The 18,392-nt window shown below is 42.7% G+C and overlaps 1 protein-coding gene across 5 annotated transcripts in view; it reads left to right on the top strand.

Annotated features, from left to right (window-relative positions):
* LOC117754496 (ribosomal RNA processing protein 1 homolog B-like) overlaps positions 1 to 18,392 on the top strand; it is a 36,504-nt gene that overhangs the window by 16,346 nt on the left and 1,766 nt on the right. Inside the window, exons 10-15 of one of the 5 annotated variants that reach the window (XM_034573369.1) lie at positions 394 to 491; positions 2,760 to 2,779; positions 3,521 to 3,658; positions 9,227 to 10,500; positions 10,579 to 10,749; positions 16,196 to 16,253. In XM_034573369.1, the coding sequence (XP_034429260.1) occupies positions 394 to 491; positions 2,760 to 2,779; positions 3,521 to 3,658; positions 9,227 to 10,500; positions 10,579 to 10,749; positions 16,196 to 16,253 (1,759 nt within the window). Of the gene's footprint in view, positions 1 to 393; positions 492 to 2,759; positions 2,780 to 3,520; positions 3,659 to 9,226; positions 10,501 to 10,578; positions 10,750 to 16,192; positions 16,254 to 18,392 lie in introns of all 5 variants that reach the window. The other 4 variants (XM_034573370.1, XM_034573368.1, XM_034573371.1 and 1 more) reach the window with 4 other exon arrangements.

An 18,392-nucleotide genomic window follows, 5' to 3' on the forward strand; every position in this document is an offset into this window, starting at 1 on the left:
CTGTCAAGGCATGGATGGAATGGGTTCCATCTATGTTATATCAACCATGTCTTATATTTCTATCAAGGAAAAGTTATATCGCGATAATTATCTCTATCGTTTTATCGCCCAGCCCTATGATAACCCACAAACAAAATCCACTTGAAAACTGATTGCATGTTCCTTCAGATCGCTTGCAGTAACGCAAAGTATTAGTTTTACACGAAAAGGTTTTAGGAAATAGCTTTAAAGCCTTTCAACTGAATGAGAGTTGATTCCCATGGTCAGATTTTCTGTCTTTTTGATCGCAATAGTTTCTTTCTATTGTAGAACAAATGTTAAATTTGTATTCATCATTTTGTTTGACTCAGATTGTGTATATATGTGATGGGATGTTGATTAACTGTTATGTAGTTTGACTATACGGCGCTGGCAGAAAAGCTGTTCGAGTTAGCCAGCCGGAGCAGCACACCGAGCCAGAACAGACAGAGACTCTACAAAATCATAAAAGTGTAAGTAGAGGCCCACACATTACAGTGTGATTGTATGTGTTAATATTCAACTGCTATGAGGGAGTATCATCAACACTGTAAAGCCATTAAACACAACATTACTGAAGTTTTTTCTACTGTGAATTTTAGCAGGAATCTAAACAACCACATTTCTCCTCGGGATATATATTTGCCTTTGTGATCTAAGATGTGATTAATTTAATTTATAGTTTTGGTTTATTAGTGTGAATACTGATCTATCTACTCTTTCCTTTTTAAACTGTTAAGTAATTTCAAACTTTAGCTATTACTGGATACAGTTTGTCTGTGACATTAATGCAAAACTTATTTTTTCTGACCCTGATCTATAGCAAAGTCCTGTAATATTGGATTCTGCAAATCACAGGGTATGTGTGGTATTTCACAACCATTCTTGGTGTGAAACACCACACTGCAAATACTGATGGAGAAAACCAACCTGCACAGAGCAAATAAGGCTGAACGGCCTTAAAAACAAAAGTTAAAGTCAAATGTGTTTGCAGCAGAAGTTTTGTGTTTTATACACTGCTCAAAAAAATTAAGGGAACACTTAATCATCACAGTATAACAGCAAGTCTGTTAAATTTCAGGTACTTCAATCTGTCCATTTAGGAAGCACAAGTGATAATGAATCAGTTTCACCTGCTTTGGGGAAAATTAAAGTGACAACAGGTGCAGCAACCCCCAAAAAGGAATGGTTATGCAAGTGCTGGCCCCAGACAGCTGCTCTCGCTTTATCCTTCCTGACTAATTCTTATTTAGTTTTGAGTTATGCTAGTGTCCTTGTCACTACTGGTAGCATGAAGCGGTATCTGCAGCCCGATCAGGTTGTCCAGCTCCTCCAGGAAGGCACGTCCATACATGCGGTCGCAAGAAAGTTTGCTTTGTCTCCGAGCACAATCTCAAGAGCTTGGAGGAGACACCAGGAGAAGGAGAGCTGGAGAGGGCCGTAGAAGGGCATCAACCCAGCAGCAGGACCGGTATCTGCTTTTTTGTGTGAGGAGGAACAGAAGGTGCACTGCCAGAGCCCTACAAAATGACCTCCAGCAGGCTACAGGTGTGCATGTTTCTGACCAAACTGTCAGAAACAGACTCCATGAGGGTGGCATGAGGGCCCCACGACCTCTAGTGGGACCTGTGTTCACAGCCCAGCAACGTGCATCTCAATTGGTCTTTGCCAGAGAACACCAGAATTGTCAGGTCCGCCATTGTCTCCCCGTTCTCTTCACAGATGAGAGCTGGTTCACACTGAGCACATGTGACGGGCATGAAAGAGTCTGGAGAAGCTGTGGTGAACGTTATGCTGCCTGTAACATTATCCAGCATGACCGGTTTGGCGGTTGGTCAGTGATGGTCTGGGGAGGCATATCCTTGGAGTGTCGCACAGACCTCCATGGCATAGCCAACGGTACCTTGACTGCTGTTAGGTACCGGGATGAAATCCTCAGAGATTGCAAGACCTTACGCTGGTGCAGTGGGCCCTGGGTTCCTCCTGAGGCAGGACAATGCCCGGCCTAATGTGGCCAGAGTGTCTAGGTAGTTCCTTGATGACGAATGCATTGATGCCATTGACTGGCCCTCTTGTTCCCCTGACCTAAATCCAATTAATCACCTATGGGACATTATGTATCGGTGCATCCAACAACGCCAAGTACCGCCACAGACTGTGCATGAGCTCACTGATGCCCTGATCCAGGTCTGGGAGGAGATCCCCCAGGACATCATCCGCCAACTCATCAGGAGCATGCCCGGACGTTGTCCGGTGTGCATACAGGCACATTGGGGCCATACACAGTACTCAGTAACACGAGTTGCTGTGATAAAAGTCACGCAAGTTGGATCACCCTTTTGATTTGATCATTTTGTTTACAACAAATTATAGTTAGAAAATAGAAATTATCAGTAAAGATTTTCAAATTGAATAATGCGTTCATCAAGATCTGATGTGATTTAAGGGGTTCCCTTAATTTTGAGCAGTTGTATGAAGGTTAGTATTTATAGATCAAAGTGAAGCTGGAAGAAGTCTTGAGTTCTCAAAGCTGAATTATCACATCACCAGAATGAAGCAATTGCAAGTGCTGCTTCGCCCCTCCATTGATGAACCTTTTCTCCAACTAATGCAGCCTAAGAAAGTTATAGATTTTCTTTCTCCATGGGCTAAATCATGTAATGTTGTAATATATTAATGACTGATCACCTCAATCTAAACTAATGTATCCTGTTTCTCTCTCATCATGTGTTCAATCTCAGACTGCAGGACCTCGGTGAAGGTAGGAGCTGGTGATCACACCTTAATTCTTATTTTAGCTTTTTACAATTGGTGACATGCATTTTTCAATACTCGGATACATTTTTAGATACTCTTCACACAGTCATCAGCTAAACCCTAATAACCAGCTTATAATTGAATGGAAAATTATTTTTTTGCTAAATAAATGGAAAAATAAAAGATGATGGTGATCATCTTGTAACGCTGCTGCTGGTGTTTCTTCAGGTCCACTGACACTGATTGACAGGTTTTCTTGTTGAGAGACAAAGTTTTAATACAAAAGTGAATCCTGTTGGTAAAGAACTAGTGGTGTGAAGAATAAGGAAAAAAAGAACCATGTACAGAGAAATGTCTTACAGATTGTAAATATTAGGGCTGGGACGATACATTTCTAATTGTATTTGATACTATCACAATACTTTAGTGGCGATCCAATATGATTTGTGTGATTTGTGCGGACAAAAACAGAGCACAGTGGTGTCATCATGTTGTATCTGAAAGATCCCTAAATTTCGTCGACGCGTTCTTTCTCGCGTAAGTTTGTTATGAGAGTCATAGACATTTTTTATGCTGACCTCAACAGACTCTAAGCATTAAGCTCCATCTAGTGGACTTAACAAATTTTATTATTCCAATACCAAAAAGTTGAGTTTGTATTTGTAATATTTATTAAGAATTTATATGAAAACGGAATAATCATAATTTTTTTTTAACCTTATTTAAATCTGGAATCTTTCCTCAGGCATCTTTCCTCAGGATGTGTATCCAGAAGAGGTCTCTACTGATGAGGATGATGAAATGTTTGGCAGCAGGAAGAGGATGAAGAGAGGATGTCGTCCTATGGATGAGGATCAGAAGGGGACCCCAGCAGCTAAGAAAAGTAAAGGCAACTCGGGTTGGCAGATTTGTCCAATTTACAAAAGTGTAAAACTCCATCCATTATCTATACCGTGTCATCATTAAGCAAGAAAATATTGAATATGCAAGAAAGCATCTGATCATAGTTTTGAGAATGTGACCATAGTCTTGAGAATAATATATCATTGATGCATCTGTGACCTGAGCTACATGCACTTGCTTTTATGCTCAATATCAGAGTCCTGCATGGGTCCAGTTTTGCAAACCCACCCGCATACACAAAGCTCGAGCAGAACTGACCCGTTACCTCCAACAAAAATTTGGACCCGCCCTGACTCATTGATACGTGACCAGCGACTCACCAGTGATTAAACACAGTCTAAACAGTCAATTAAAAATTATAATTAAAAGCAGCCAATGTGGAAGAATCAATAAACAACTTTGTTTCTATTCAGTATTCTAATGCTGACGTGTCATTTCCCTTGAGCCTGAGGTTGCTGTGCAAAAACAGAATATCGTCAACAGTCCCTGGTTTAAGATGGGTTCTGCATTCTTGAATCACAAATCCAGCTGAGGAAACGTTTCTTTCGCTGGCTGTGATCGAAGCCGGGATGACGAGCATATTCCATGCGATCCCTGCCAGGTCAGGAAACATTGTAGAGTGCTCGTTCAACCAACACAAAACATCCAAAGGATCCTCCCTGGGTGTTTTGAATTCAATGTAGGTTTCCATCTCATGCGGCGGCAGGAAACTTTCATCACTAGAGTCTTCCACGTCAGGTTAAGTAATCACCTGTTGAAAGAGGACGGGGTCTCTTCTCTGGTGGTACGCTCGGGCCCGTGGTACATTGCAGGATGCTTCCAAGTTTCACTTTGAGTTCTTGAGAATAGTAAAAACAAAACGAAAGATCAATGCTAACTTAAGAGGAAAGTTGGGTTTTAAAATAAGAGTATAGAACGAGAGGAGGGCGGAAACATAACGGGTTATAGTTTAGAGCACAAAGCACAAACTCACGAGTATGCACACTGCAGGAAAGAAATAGACCAATTTAATAAAATTTGGCCAATTAATGGCACTTTTAATAAGTCATTCCGATAAGGCATCAATTGCATTGCTGAAACTACTGATTTGGCACTTAATTTACGAGACTGACAAATGTTATTATTAACCTCTTAACATTCCGGTGAAATTTGCCTGAAACGCCTGTCTAAGGCATACTCAAAGTAAATTGAAAGCTGTTCTTGAACCATTTGGAGTACATGCATGGTTGAGTAATAGAAGTTGGAACACACTGAAGTAGAAGGTTTTTATTTCCGCCTGAATATTCTTTGGTAAACAGATGCCTGCAGATGACTCTAGCTGGGACTTATGAGCTGGAAAACACAATGGGACCACAGCATGAAGCCTTACCTAGCCCAAGTTCAAATTTGATAACAATACCACATAAAATGAATATTTTACACATGTTTTTCTAAGGGTATGTCTAGGCGTTTTCCAAAAAAGGCCATTTGGAGACTCCAAAGGCCCTTGGTAACCATGGGCCTTTACGCAGTGATTTCCTCGCTGTGGCTTTAAATTTACCCCCTGAAGCGGCATATCTGCGTGTTCGAAATTTCATTGGCTATACGAAGCGCCTGTCATCAGAACAATCGGTTGCAATTGGCTCAGTCTCTACACGACAGAAGAGAGGCAGGCACTGTCCTTCAACGAGGTCTCTCGTTGGCTATTGTAGGCTGTGGACAAGACATGCCAGCTCCTATTGGGCCAAGTAAGCTGTCAATCTAAAGTTCAGAGTGCAGCCTCCATTTTGAAATCAAGATATCGGCTGTGTTTACATGCAAACGGGAGTTACGAGGGAAAATACATCAAAGGTTACACATAGCTGCTGGCTAGTTTGAAATGATGCAACAGCAGTCTGTGGGTATTCTTTGATGTAATAACGTGTTTTGGACTAAATATGTTACTGGATTGGATCGTCTGGACCTTTGGCAATGTAACAAGACCGTTTTTGTTGGAATGTTATCGATCTGTGGATTACGATGAGGCTTCTTAGGTGAGTGACCTCGATTTTGTTATTGTTTTTTTTTTTGTTGGTGGTCTGACTGAGGCGTTGATTGTACCTGCTGTGGTGATCGTATCTTGAAATGGTTTGCATCAATCGAATCACAAGAATCTTAGCTTTCCAAAGATATGTTGGATCAGTACCTAGCTCTGCGAAGCATTTTTGTGAATAACATCGTTTGACGCTTAACAGTCACGGGCCGTCGGATCGCTAAGAGGTTAATGGGCTATATTATACAGTATAATGTAATACCTTCAACAAGACGTCTTGCTTCACTGTAAACACTCATAACCTCACTGGTCTCGAAGCACCTTGAGGCTTTTCAAGGAGATGCAGCTCAAACTTTTCAGTCAAGACGTTGTCAAGCTGTCATTGGCTGATTGTTGCAGGTGACTGCACGAATGTCCTCACTGGCTGCTGATAGAGTCAAGCATTGGATGTAGCGAGTTCCAGCGTGTCTCCACGGATGCTTTCAGTGTTTGTTTGTTCTATTTTTTAGGTGATTCTGTAGGTTGGTCTGCTTAAAGAAAGTCACGAGCAACTTGGCAGAGTCGATAAGGGCAGATACTTCCTTGCCAAAGACATCATCTTCTGGGGGCTTCCCAAGCGTCGTATGATGCACTGTTTTCAGAACGTGTGCGACGCAACTAAGCCTAGTAATAGAGCGTAGGGCCACCACTATGTTTGCACCTGTGTCAGGCACATAGACTAGTCTGGAGAAGAACTCAAAGTTTGTATTTACGCAGTGCTTGTGTTTTAGCTGATCTGAGGTTACCGGCCTTTTTGCGTAATGCACTGTCACACTCTGAAGTGCAAAGCACTCGCTCAGTCAGCTCCCACTTGTTAACGTCATGCAGAGTGACGCAAAGATACCTATTTTACGGAAATCATCTGTCCACATATCCAAAGTGACCTGTTGCCTTCAGTCAGCTGCATCCTACGCTCTGGAATGATGTTTTGTTGAACGTCCTCTGCATGTTTTGTCAGTCTGCGCGACAGGATCAGGCAGAAGCTACTGAGCGTCCACACGGCCAGCTCCGGCACTGATGTCAATCAAGCCTTGTGCTCCAGGGTCTTCATCAGGTGGGATGTTAGTGCCACCGGCCTGTAGCTGCTGAGGTCCTTTGGGTGTGGAGTCTTTGGGTGCCTGATCAAACCTGTTGAAGAATGTGTTCAGGTAATTTGCCCACTTCTGGTCCCCCTGCAGCCTGGGACTCAGCTTTCTTGTGGCCAGAAATGGTTTTCAGGCCTCTACAGACACCGCTGATGTTGTTCTGCTGCAGCTGGTCCTCCATCTTCCTCCTGTAGCTGTTCTTACTCTCCCTGATCCTCCTCCTCAGCTCCTTCTGAACAGCACTCATCTCCTTGCCTCCTGACCTAAAAGCCCTCTTTCTCTCCTTGAGGAGGGCCTTTATGTCCAGATTAATCCATGGCTTGTTGGGTACAGTGTTCTCCACACAGAAAGGGATGTAATCCGTGATGCAGGTAGTGAGTATGTCGATATCCTCCCCATGACCCTCGCAGAGTTCTTCCCACACAGTTGATTCAAAATAGTCCCTCAGAGCCTCATCCGTCTCGTCGGACCACCTCTTCACTGTGCGGGTCACAGCTGGTTGCCTGTGCACCAGAGGTTTGTACACAGGCAGGTGTGTACAAACTTGGTGTTGGCATTGAAAAGGTCCAGTGTTTTATTGTCTCTGGTGTGGCATGTGACGTACTGGGTGAAGGTGGGCAGAGTGGAGAATAGAGAGGCATGATTAAAGTACCCAGAGTTGAGGAGGAGAGCCTGTGGGTGCTGTGTCTGCAGCCTGCTCACCACAGAGTGCAGGACATCACAGGCTGCATCAGCGTTAGCAGAGGGGGGGGGAACATAAGCAGCTATCGCGGGAGGCGTATGGTGTCTCCTCGGGCAGCAGCGCTGTGTTACAGAGCGCTACCAGCTGATCCCTACTGTAAACAATAGGGCCATGGCTCCACACAGGATCTCCAGACATGGTTGAAATTGTGAAAAACAGGAGAATGAACACCCCAAGCGTGATGCATTTGTTGTCCATGGTGCACTAATGTCAGTAGAATAAAAACAAACGAAAGAGTAGAAAAGAACCAAATAGGACAAAGTTGGAGAGAAAAAAAATGCACGGAGTGAGCAAGAGCTGCTGCAACAGGCGGCCACTAGGGAGGTCATGAAAAATGGGAGCGAAAACAAAAGTGTTGCGTTTGTTTGTTCAGTGTAAATGTTGGTGAAATCTTTTCCTCTGTTTGATTGTGGAGAACAGAAAGTATGCTTCAGTTTCCATATGGAAGCAGTTGGAAAGGGAGATACATCTTTGCCTTGAGTTTACTGCTGAAAAAGATTTTGGGGATGTTAAGACAGGGGAGTATTTTTTTCAATATTCCAGTAGTCATTTGCATAAAATTGAGCTCAGTCCATCTAATTACAGTTTTCAATGAGGGTTTGTGGAATGATGTTTGAGTCTTTTCACTGAGACAGATATTACGTTTGTACTCAATGTGAGAAATACTTACCAGTGTATCAGTGATAAAATGTTAACATGAATGGCATTCTTTCTCTTCAATAAGAATTAAAAATAACTTTAATTAAAAATTTATCTTAACATTAATAATTATCATCAAATGCACAACATTTTTCAAGTTGGTTCATGCACATCGTTCCTTGATGCATTTATTGATGTTTAATATAATGTCGCTTATTATCATGATGTCCCCATTCTTACACTCCTGCAGTGCTACATTTTCTCCAATAAATATCCATATGTGGAAACAGCAGTCACTGAGCACAACACCAGACTTGCTGAATCACTGAAAGAATCTTAAATGTGGTAAACAATTCACACATCTGGAACCCGTCTTTTTATTTATTTATTTTATTTGAAAAGAACCATGTACAGTTAAAAACAAATGAAGCCATTTGATGCATTGCACCAGATTATAGCTTTAAACTAGTTTATATCTGCAGTCGCTTGGCAGGTAAGATTAAAAGGAATGCACAGCAACATAGCGCCAGACTATACAAAGGTCAAGGTAAACTTTATTATCCCACAAGGGGAAATTCATGTGGTCATACATATCAGGTCAGTGAGAACATAGCTCAGCAGCTTTCGATACTCTTGTTTTTAAAACTACAGTATAGAGCTGCAACTCTTCAAATTGGCAGGCAGTGTTCCACTGATTTTCGGCGTTTACAGAAGAAAATGCGGATTTCCCAAATGCAGTTAAGCGAAATGTATCACAATCTTGTACAGAGGATAATCTTGAAGGTCGACTAGAATTTACTGAGCGAGTATAGACAGTCACTTAATGAAGGAGGGGCCAAACCATTCAAACATATTTATAAACTAGACACAAATAAGCTCTCAAAGCTCAGTAAATTGTAACCCAAGACTCAGTCAACACTTGGCTACATTTTGAACTACATATAAGTTTCTCGATTAAATAAATATTTTGTGGATGACAGATGCTGCTTCAGTGTGTGAAGAGTAATTGATCCATCTCTCTTGCAATTTCAGGGAAGAAAAAGGAGGCATCCACACTAGGCAAGCAAAACAAGGACTTGGTAAAACATGACAGTGAAAGAGTAGACCAAACCAATAATGATGGCGGGAAAAAGAAAAAAGGGAAGAAGAAGAAAGCGGAACAGGGAGGAAGTGTTCAAAGTGAGGAAAATACAGAGCGGTCAAAACAGGGACAGACCATGGATCAATCTCAAACTCCAATTAAAGAGATTGAAGAAGCTGAAGGAATTCCACAGTGCGCACAAGCAGAAGATTTAGAAAAGGAAGCAGAGGTGAAAATCCACATCTTGACTGCAAAAGTCACAGAGGCAACTACTGCACAGGATCAATCAGAAACTCTGCTCATCTCTGAGGTAAACAAGCAGCCCTCCGTTACAGTTACAGAAGAGGCTGCACAACCACGGTCCTGCACTAACGACAAGGACCAAACTGAAAGCTTTTCGAAGAAGAAGAAAAGGGACACTTCTGAGTCCAAACCTGGGATAGTGGCAGTCGAGGATAAAGAGACCTTTCCCACAACAGAGCCAGAAATGTCCTCTCAAGCAGATGCTTCCGTCTCAGGAAAGAGGAATAAAAAGAAGAGTCTAAAAGCTCAGGAGCAAACAGATGGGATTAAGACTCTGTCACAGGTCAGTGCAGAGACAGAGATCACATCAGTAAGTTGTGAAACAGCAGCAGAAGAAACTGTGACAAAAATGACAACACTGCAGACTGATGCTGGATTCCCTACCAAGAAGAGGATGGGCATGAAGGCTGAATTCAAACCTGAGGGTGAATCACAGATTCACAATGGGAGCTCAGAAGCCAAAACCAAATTCAAAGAGCCAAGTGATGCTACAACTGCTGCAAAGAGTAAGAAAAAGATCCTCAAGGTTAATGCACAGGTTGAGGTAGAGGACAAACCTCAACTTGCATCTGAAGCTACTCAACATACCACTTCAGTGCCAATTGAAAGAAAGAAAAAGGGCAAGCAGAAAATTGAACAGAAACTGCTCACCACATTAGCAAAAAAGAAAGACACTCCTAAGATGGCGACAATGCAGCTCAAAGATGAAACCCAACTGCAGATGGTTGGTAGTCTGGATTCAGAGCTTCCCCTGAAAGAAACTGAAGCAATTTTCTCCAAAAGGAAACTGACCAAAAAGAAGAAGAGGAAGATCCCTGTGGTGTTTGAGTTTGAGACTGATCAGCTGGTGGCGACTGCACGGGAGGTTGCAATGATCAATGCAGAAGAGGAAACTTGTGCCAAGAAGAAAAAACTTGGAAATGTGAGTATGTGATGATGTTAAATGGTTCAGATGGGTTGAAGTGACTGAAGTACCTGAAATAATTGGTTCCCTCCTTAGGATGTTAAAAAGCCATCCACACATCTGAGCGCTAAAACCTCACAAAAGAAATTGATGACTGCCGCATGGTTGGCGTCTGACTTCATTACCTTTCAGAGCAACACTGTAGCCCCTGTACCACTCTTCTGCAAGTCAAAGGGAAACCTCAGCAACCCACTGTACAGCAAAAAGGTAAAAGTGGTTGCAGCGTTAAGATTAATTTGCACTCGTTATGAATAAGGGGCACCAGCTCCTATCAGAAAAAAATTATACTATTTAATTTATAATCATCCTCAAATCATGAATTCTCGTTTGAATGGATCTCTATTTTAGAATATAGGACTAGATGGTGAATATCCCTTGTACTTTTGAAGGTCTTCTGCAAAATTTAAGTTACCAACCAACAATAGATGTTAGCAGGTGTTAGTGGCCGCCAGCGGATGTTAGCGTCATCAATTGTTTTGGCCTTGTAATCAACGATACAGGCCAAACTTGAGGATACGCTGAGCCTAAAGGTAAATTTGACTGGCTACTTGCTTGTATGGTCTACTATGCCATGTTTCCCCCTCAGTAGATTAGACATTACCTCCATGTCTTTTTAAACTAAACACTGAATATCCCTTGTATGTTCTACTGCACTAATTAATGCCTACTACCAGTTGATGTTATAAGATGTTAGTGACCAACAGCGGATTTGATGTTAGGGTCATGTCTTCAGTTGTGTACCTTAGCGTCAGGTGTTTCAGACTTTTAATTACAAGAGGCCCACCATAGGTTGGTCAGACCTGGTTTAATGTCCCTAGCATCTTGGGGCACAGTTGGTATCTTTCCTCCTGATCCAGAGCCATTGGCTGAAGCGTTCTGCAGTGTGCAATGTTTCTTTTATGGTCTGGTGCAGGGCTTGTGCATGGATCCCCACATCTTTGAGCTACCTGATGGTGGATGTTGCACCTAACCACCACAGAGCAAGCTATTGCTTTCCAACCACGTTGCTCTGACTCAAATGCCATGTCTCATTCGCTTCATCAACACAATCCTCCCAGGGATTCTACGAAGTAGAAGAGAAAGCAGGGTGTTGGACTAGAGTATCAGGTCTTGTTTTAGGGTGGTAATGACAATATGTGATGGGACTGTAAGCCGCTGGCCCACATCCACCATCATCTCCCTGGCTCGAGCTTGCTACAACTGACCACGCCTGGTCAGTGGAGGAGGCCCCCTCTGTCCCTATTCCCTCTCGCAGACAAATGTTGTCCTTTGAACTGCGCGCAATGTTTTGGATGGCAAGACATTAATAGCAGTTCGCTTTGTTTCACTTGTTGCTGCAAGGCATTTGAGTACCTGTTTGCGTCTCCATGTATACCTACCTTGGGAGGGACTTATTTTACAACCAGCGAGGATGTGGGGGTCTACTCAGACCTATGCCCAAACCTCCTATTCTCTTCCCTGCTGAACGTGGCCTACAATGTCAGCATGCTGGAGTGTTACTTTTGTCTGTTGGGTTTCTTCTCTTGGTGTCCATTTCCGTCCTGTTGTCAATGATGGTCATATAGATGTGTCTTCGGACTCAGAGGGTGATCTCTGGTCTTGTCTTGGTGAATTTTAACTCCTCTACAAGACTTGAGATCTGCAGCTTGAGGATGCCATGTCCATACAGACCGATGTTGCTTAGACCTCTTGAGACTCTTAACCACCATGGTTCTTTGGCTGGTAACCTCACATCCGGGCCAGCAGGGTTCTCCTTGAGACAAGTTCAGTTGCTCATCAGGTAGTTCTGCCAGTGGCAGCTGCTGTGAGGCCTCTTCTCCAGGTTATTTTCTTAGGCACTGGGTCTCTGAATGAAACTGTGTCGGAACCGGTGCTGATTATGTTGTCTGCTTAACTTTGTTATAAACGTTCTAGTTAAAATTGCTGCCAGTCTTACGATGCGAAATCTCCAAAAAATATTTCAACAAAGTCATAGTGAAGTTATTTAAAAAGAGTAAAAAAAAGCTGGCTGTTGATTAGGCTTAAAGAATATATAGATATCATACAAGAAAGTTACTCCACCATGACCAAAGAAACATTTACTGTATGGAAAATCAAACAATAAGGCAGAAGGTGATTTAGACAAATGTAGATTGTAGGGAATCATTGATGGAACGATATACTATTATATCCACCACAGTGTAATCAACTATCAATCTCGCTTTCCTTCGGTTTTTGAACATTGTAGGAACTTAGTCAAATTACCTTAAATCAATTAGAAAACAATATTGGTGTGTGGCATGGCTCACATCGCTGTTTCGTTCTCCTCTCTCACCCCAAAACCAAAAGCAAACTAGGCCCACTTCCCTGCTCTTGCCCATGTAGCACGCAAGTATCTCAGCACAAGTGTTGACAGTAAACGGGTGTTCAGCACTGTCTCCCATGTCATAGGCTAGAAGAGAAATCACATTGAATGCAAAAAGGCAGAGATGCTCATTTTCATACAAAAAAATCTACCTCATACTTGACTAATAGAATATAGGCTTATGATGGGACATAATCGATTCATGTTTTCCGTTACGTTGATTGTCTTAGCCGTTGTCCACGCCTAAATAATTATAACCACCGCTACTTCAGGATCAGGACAGACGCACATTAAAGATCCGGTCGTCCTGTATGTATCAGTCTCCTGTCGGAGTCTGCTTCCTCCTCACTCCCGCTGACCTGTGCTCACTTTACACTTTAAGAATAAACACCATCACTGATCACAAGTTATTAGGACACGAACAGTACTGACGTTTACTTTGTTTGTTTGATTCGCTCTAGAGTATGAGACAAACGCTTAAAGGGGACATAGCATGCCCATTTTACCACAAGTTGATATGGTTCCTTGGGGTCTTAATGAAATGTCTGTAACATACTTTGGTCAAAATACCACAAGGATCATATAAAACAGCACCCTTTTTACCCTGTATAAAACAGCCCTCCACAGAGTGACCTGTTTTGAGTGCCTGTTCCTTTAAATGCTAATGAGCCAGCTCCCCCCTCCCCCCTCTCCCCCATGATTTTAAACGATATAAATTACATATTTTATATGATATAAATTATCAAATATGCATCCCATACTTTGTATTCCCCTTCTGTTGTCCTGGAGTTTTAATTTTCCCAATCACATAATTAAATGTCCCCCTCTGCCCATCCACTACAAGCACACAAGCAGACAGACAGAGAGAGAAAGAGAGGGGTGGGGGGCTATGAAGACCATCATTTACCCCCGAACCCCGACATTCAACGGGTACAACAACAAGCGGAGAAAGCAGAATCGCGGGCTGACCTTATATATACAGTCTATGGGGCTGACCAGCGCGGAGAAATGCTCGTCCCGTGTGAACAGCCAGGCGGCTGCGTGCTTGAGAACGGCGCTGCGCTGCCTCGCAGCGGTGCTTCCGCGTCCGGTGTACCCCGGCGTAACTACTGTAACCCGGCGTACAGTAGAGCTGAACACTGCGGAGGTCTTCCACACAGCTGGCAGTGTGGAAGACCGCTGCGAGGCAGCGCAGCGCCGTTCTCAAGCACGCAGCCGCCTGGCTGTTCACACGGGACGAGCATTTCTCCGCGCTGGTCAGCCCCATAGACTGTATATATAAGGTCAGCCCGCGATTCTGCTTTCTCCGCTTGTTGTTGTACCCGTTGAATGTCGGGGTTCGGGGGTTACAGTAGCGCTGAACACTGCGGAAGTCTTCCACACTGCTGGCTGTGTGGCGCTGACACAAATTCCAGCTCACGCACGGGAGAGCGAGCGGTCGCTCCCGAGGCAGGCTGCTGCAGCCTCCCAGTCCCAACGATCCAGACAAATGCCACATGTGAGTGAATCGCGGGCTGACCAGCGGAGAAATGCTCGTCCCGTGTGAACAGCCCGGCTGCGTGCTTGGGAACGGCGCTGCGCTGCCTCGCAGCATCCAGTGTAAACACGGCGTAGCGAGTGTGGGGGGACGGGGGCCAAGACCATGTAGGGAGACTTCCAGTTCCTTGTTACGACACAAAACCCAGGAAGCGCAATCGAGTCGCTCAAGCATGACGTTTCTGACTTAGAGGAACTATAACAAAACGCGCGAGTGTTTTTTCCCCAGAGTTTTTGGGTTGGTAGACATGCCAGATACCCACATTAATCTGTAGAAGCACTAACAAAGTGGAATTTGCATGCTATGTCCCCTTTAAACCTGCTCCACGAGACGTAACGTGACGTGCACAGCCAGGACATCGGCTGATTTGATTATATTGCAATATCTATCGATGGATATGAAAAATTTGTGATAAGATTTTCTTCTATATCACCCAGCCCTAGCTTATGAGTCTTTTGGCCTCATTTATTGAACTGACGGAGGGCTATGTTTTCACTAAGGACTAAAGCTGTTAAAATTTTGTGCACTTTTGATTGTTTTTTTGCATTTCACCTGGCAGTTACAAAGTTCTTTGAAGCTCTTTGTGCTGCACAAATTGAACCTCTTTTGAAGTTTACAGTTTTAAGGATTGTGTAACCCCATAATGGGCCCCTATGTTTGCACTAATTCAGTTAATATATTATTGAGTTTAAGCAAGTCTGTAAAGCATATGTAGCCTGCTAATTTATTCAACAGTGTGAAATAGAGTATTGATGTTCTTTCAGTTGGCTTTAATTGCTGTACAGTTGTACAATGCACTTACTTTCACATGATCACTGTGAACAGTTTGTTTACCGATTTTATTTTCAACTTGTCAAAGAGGTCAAATCTGCCCTTGTTTTGGCTATTGTTAGGATTGCCTCAGGGAGAGCATCATCCTAGTCTGTTATAGTTAGGGGTGTGGAATATATATCGTCTACAATAATATCTTGTTTTAACGATGTGCAAGCTCACGTTATCGAGATAATGATGATCCATGTGCCACACATTCACGCTCTGCATGTCAATATATTTGGCCAATCAGATGGAGCCCTGCTGCTCTGTATGTCTCTCACTCACTCACCTACACACACACATACTCACAAACAAACTGTGATCGGGCACATGTATAAACTCAGTCTGGGTAAAAACAACACTTTATAAACTTAGTAAATGTATGGAGCTGGAGGAGGTGATGGGGAGCACTCCGTTTGGTTTGACGCAGTCAGCGCAGCGCACAGCGTGAATGATGGACACAGAGGAGCAGTAAATTACTGACAGACGCTAAAGACTGTAAAGAAATAGCTTTTCACGGTCAAAACATGTACATCTTTAAAAGCAGACATTTTATGTCTGCATTGGCATTTGGGCCTTCAAGACACGAGGTGGCAGTAGTTATAATCCCACTACAGGAGACACTTAATGTTCTCTGGAATTACCTGGAAAACGTGTGCATATATCAGCATTGGAAATTGGCTGAAAGTAGTTCAGTAATCCAATATCGTGCATCCCTAATTAAACTCATTGTGTAGAGGTCATCTGGATCAATAGGTTCTTGGGAGTGAATGAAAGAGATTGGTTTGCCTACTGACTAGATTCAAGAAATTTTGGTATCTCCTTGGATAAATGGAAACTACTTCTTCATTGATCAGCTCTGCCATTCTCTGATGGTAATGTTATTTGAATTATGTTGTACAATATTTAACTGTGCTTGATTTATATATACATTTTTTTGTGTTTTTATTTCCCAGAAGAGTCAAACTCCCGAATCCAAGAAGGTGACATTTGGTCTCAAGAATAATAAAACGGCTGGTAAGATATTTATAGTAAATATTTGAAATTGACATAGTGTTACGAGATTGAACTGGCTCACAACTATTAAATGCTAGACCCATTTTCATTGTTAGCTCCTTCACATTCACCTGGTAACGTTCAGTCCCTTCGGTGTATGCAGTTCACTTGAATTGTGTGTCTCACTGTCCCTATCTGGCTAGGGAGGTTATGGATCACTTAGGTTATGGCAACCTTTACCATCAAAAGAGCCATTTTGCCCCCTCTTCCACCAAATAAAATTCGTATGGAGCCGCAAAACATATTTGATAACACAGCTTATAAAGTTTTATATATAGTTATACTCAGTGTTCGCACGTCCAAGTTCACACTTAAAATGAACTAGTTCAAAGTTTAGTTCATGCAGATGAAAATTAACTAGTTCACGTTCATTTGTTCCATTTTTTTGGGGGGGAAGATTTAGGTGACAAACTTACGATCGTGTTTAGTTATAAATCGATGATGTTGGATCATGTCTGCCTGTCGATCCGGTCATTTTAACAGAGTCCTGACTGTGCCACATCTTGTGTTGTACTGACCACAAAATGTTGACAAGTCATTTTTCATGAATTTTAAATGCAGTCTCATAAACTCTGGAGCGAATCAAACAAACACTAAGTTACTTCATGTGCTGATAACTAGTGATGAGCGTTTATTAGTTAAAGTGAGAGCAGGTCAGATTGGAGGACACAGAAACTCCAGCTCAGTACAAACCAACTGCAGCTTCTGCTCTGATCACTAGAGAAACTGTGTTTTCACTGTTTCCACTGTTCTTCAACAAAGTCAGTGACCGGCTGCTTCACGTGAACGAACTCTGATCTCACTGCGAGTGTCTCTCTAAGCGAGTGAGTAGGGGCGGAGCCCCTGGTGGGGGGGTGTGCGCGTGCGCTGTCTGGGAGCACACGCACTAACATTTTCTTTAACTCCTGGTATTTCACATGATGGCCTGATACAATGATGATTCATTCAGTTTATCGTTCAAGAAAAATATGAATTCATGCACGACACTGTACAAGGAGCGACTGCATACGGCTCCAGAGCCGTGGGTTGCTGACCCCTGACTTAGGCTTTTCAACCTAACTTCCCGACGTCTTTAGACTGCAGAGCTGTAAACCCTACGGCACAGCCTCTCGGACGCTGTCGTATGGTTTCAGTTCAGAAATGATGGAAGTGTAGTAAAAAGGGTCTGTGCTCTGGTTTACTGTCTCCAGAGTTTTGTCTTGAACAGTGGTATGTTGGGTCGCCACCCGCCATCAGCTACCATTGCGCTCCTCTGTGTCTCAGGGAATGAGGATAGGGATTTTTTTTCAATTCCTCTACTAATGGTAAATGGTCTGTATTTATATAGCACTTTTCTAGTCTTGATGACCACTCGAAGCGCTTTACAGTACAGTTCATTGTCATTCAGCCATCCACATTCCTACAGTGCTTTACAGGCAGATCTTTTTCTATGAGGGTCAATTCTGGGTTCAGTATCTTGCCCAAGGACACACCTTTACTAATGGCGCTGGGTCCTCAAACGCCTCAAGTCACCCACCAATCTGTAAAATACTATTTAGTGTGTTACTGAATCCACCCTTGTTTAATTTTTACTTTAGATTCTGCGCAAACTTTTTTTTGAATGTTTTCATTTGGTATGTAAAGATAAAAGAAAAACAGTAAAATCAACAATAAAAGATGTTTAGAACTTACTGTATGTGGGATCTGTTTTTCTACTTGTGGAACACAACTCCGTAGACTGGTTGTCCTGTGGATGTTGAAGCTTGCTTGCAGTCTGCATTTTCATTGTAATGCCAGACCGCAAGATACAACCTACAATAATAGAACAGCAAAACACCAGACACAGATTTATTATCCGTTAATCTGTAACTTTGCTATTATATGTTATATTAACCAGTAACTAACTTTTAAGATGGTGTGAAATGCATTATAAAGTATTTTACCTGCAGAACATTCCAGTAAATAACACCCATTTATTGACCATATGACACCTTTACTGCTCACATGTGCTTTCAGTGTTCCATGCTACAATTGTGTGTCCACAGATTTGGTAGATGATGAGAAGGACATCTGTGCCAACATGTACCATGTGATGGCTGAACTGTGTTGCCACAGAGGCCC

Source organism: Hippoglossus hippoglossus, chromosome 21, assembly GCF_009819705.1.
Source record: "Hippoglossus hippoglossus isolate fHipHip1 chromosome 21, fHipHip1.pri, whole genome shotgun sequence".
NCBI classification, from domain to species: domain Eukaryota; kingdom Metazoa; phylum Chordata; class Actinopteri; order Pleuronectiformes; family Pleuronectidae; genus Hippoglossus; species Hippoglossus hippoglossus.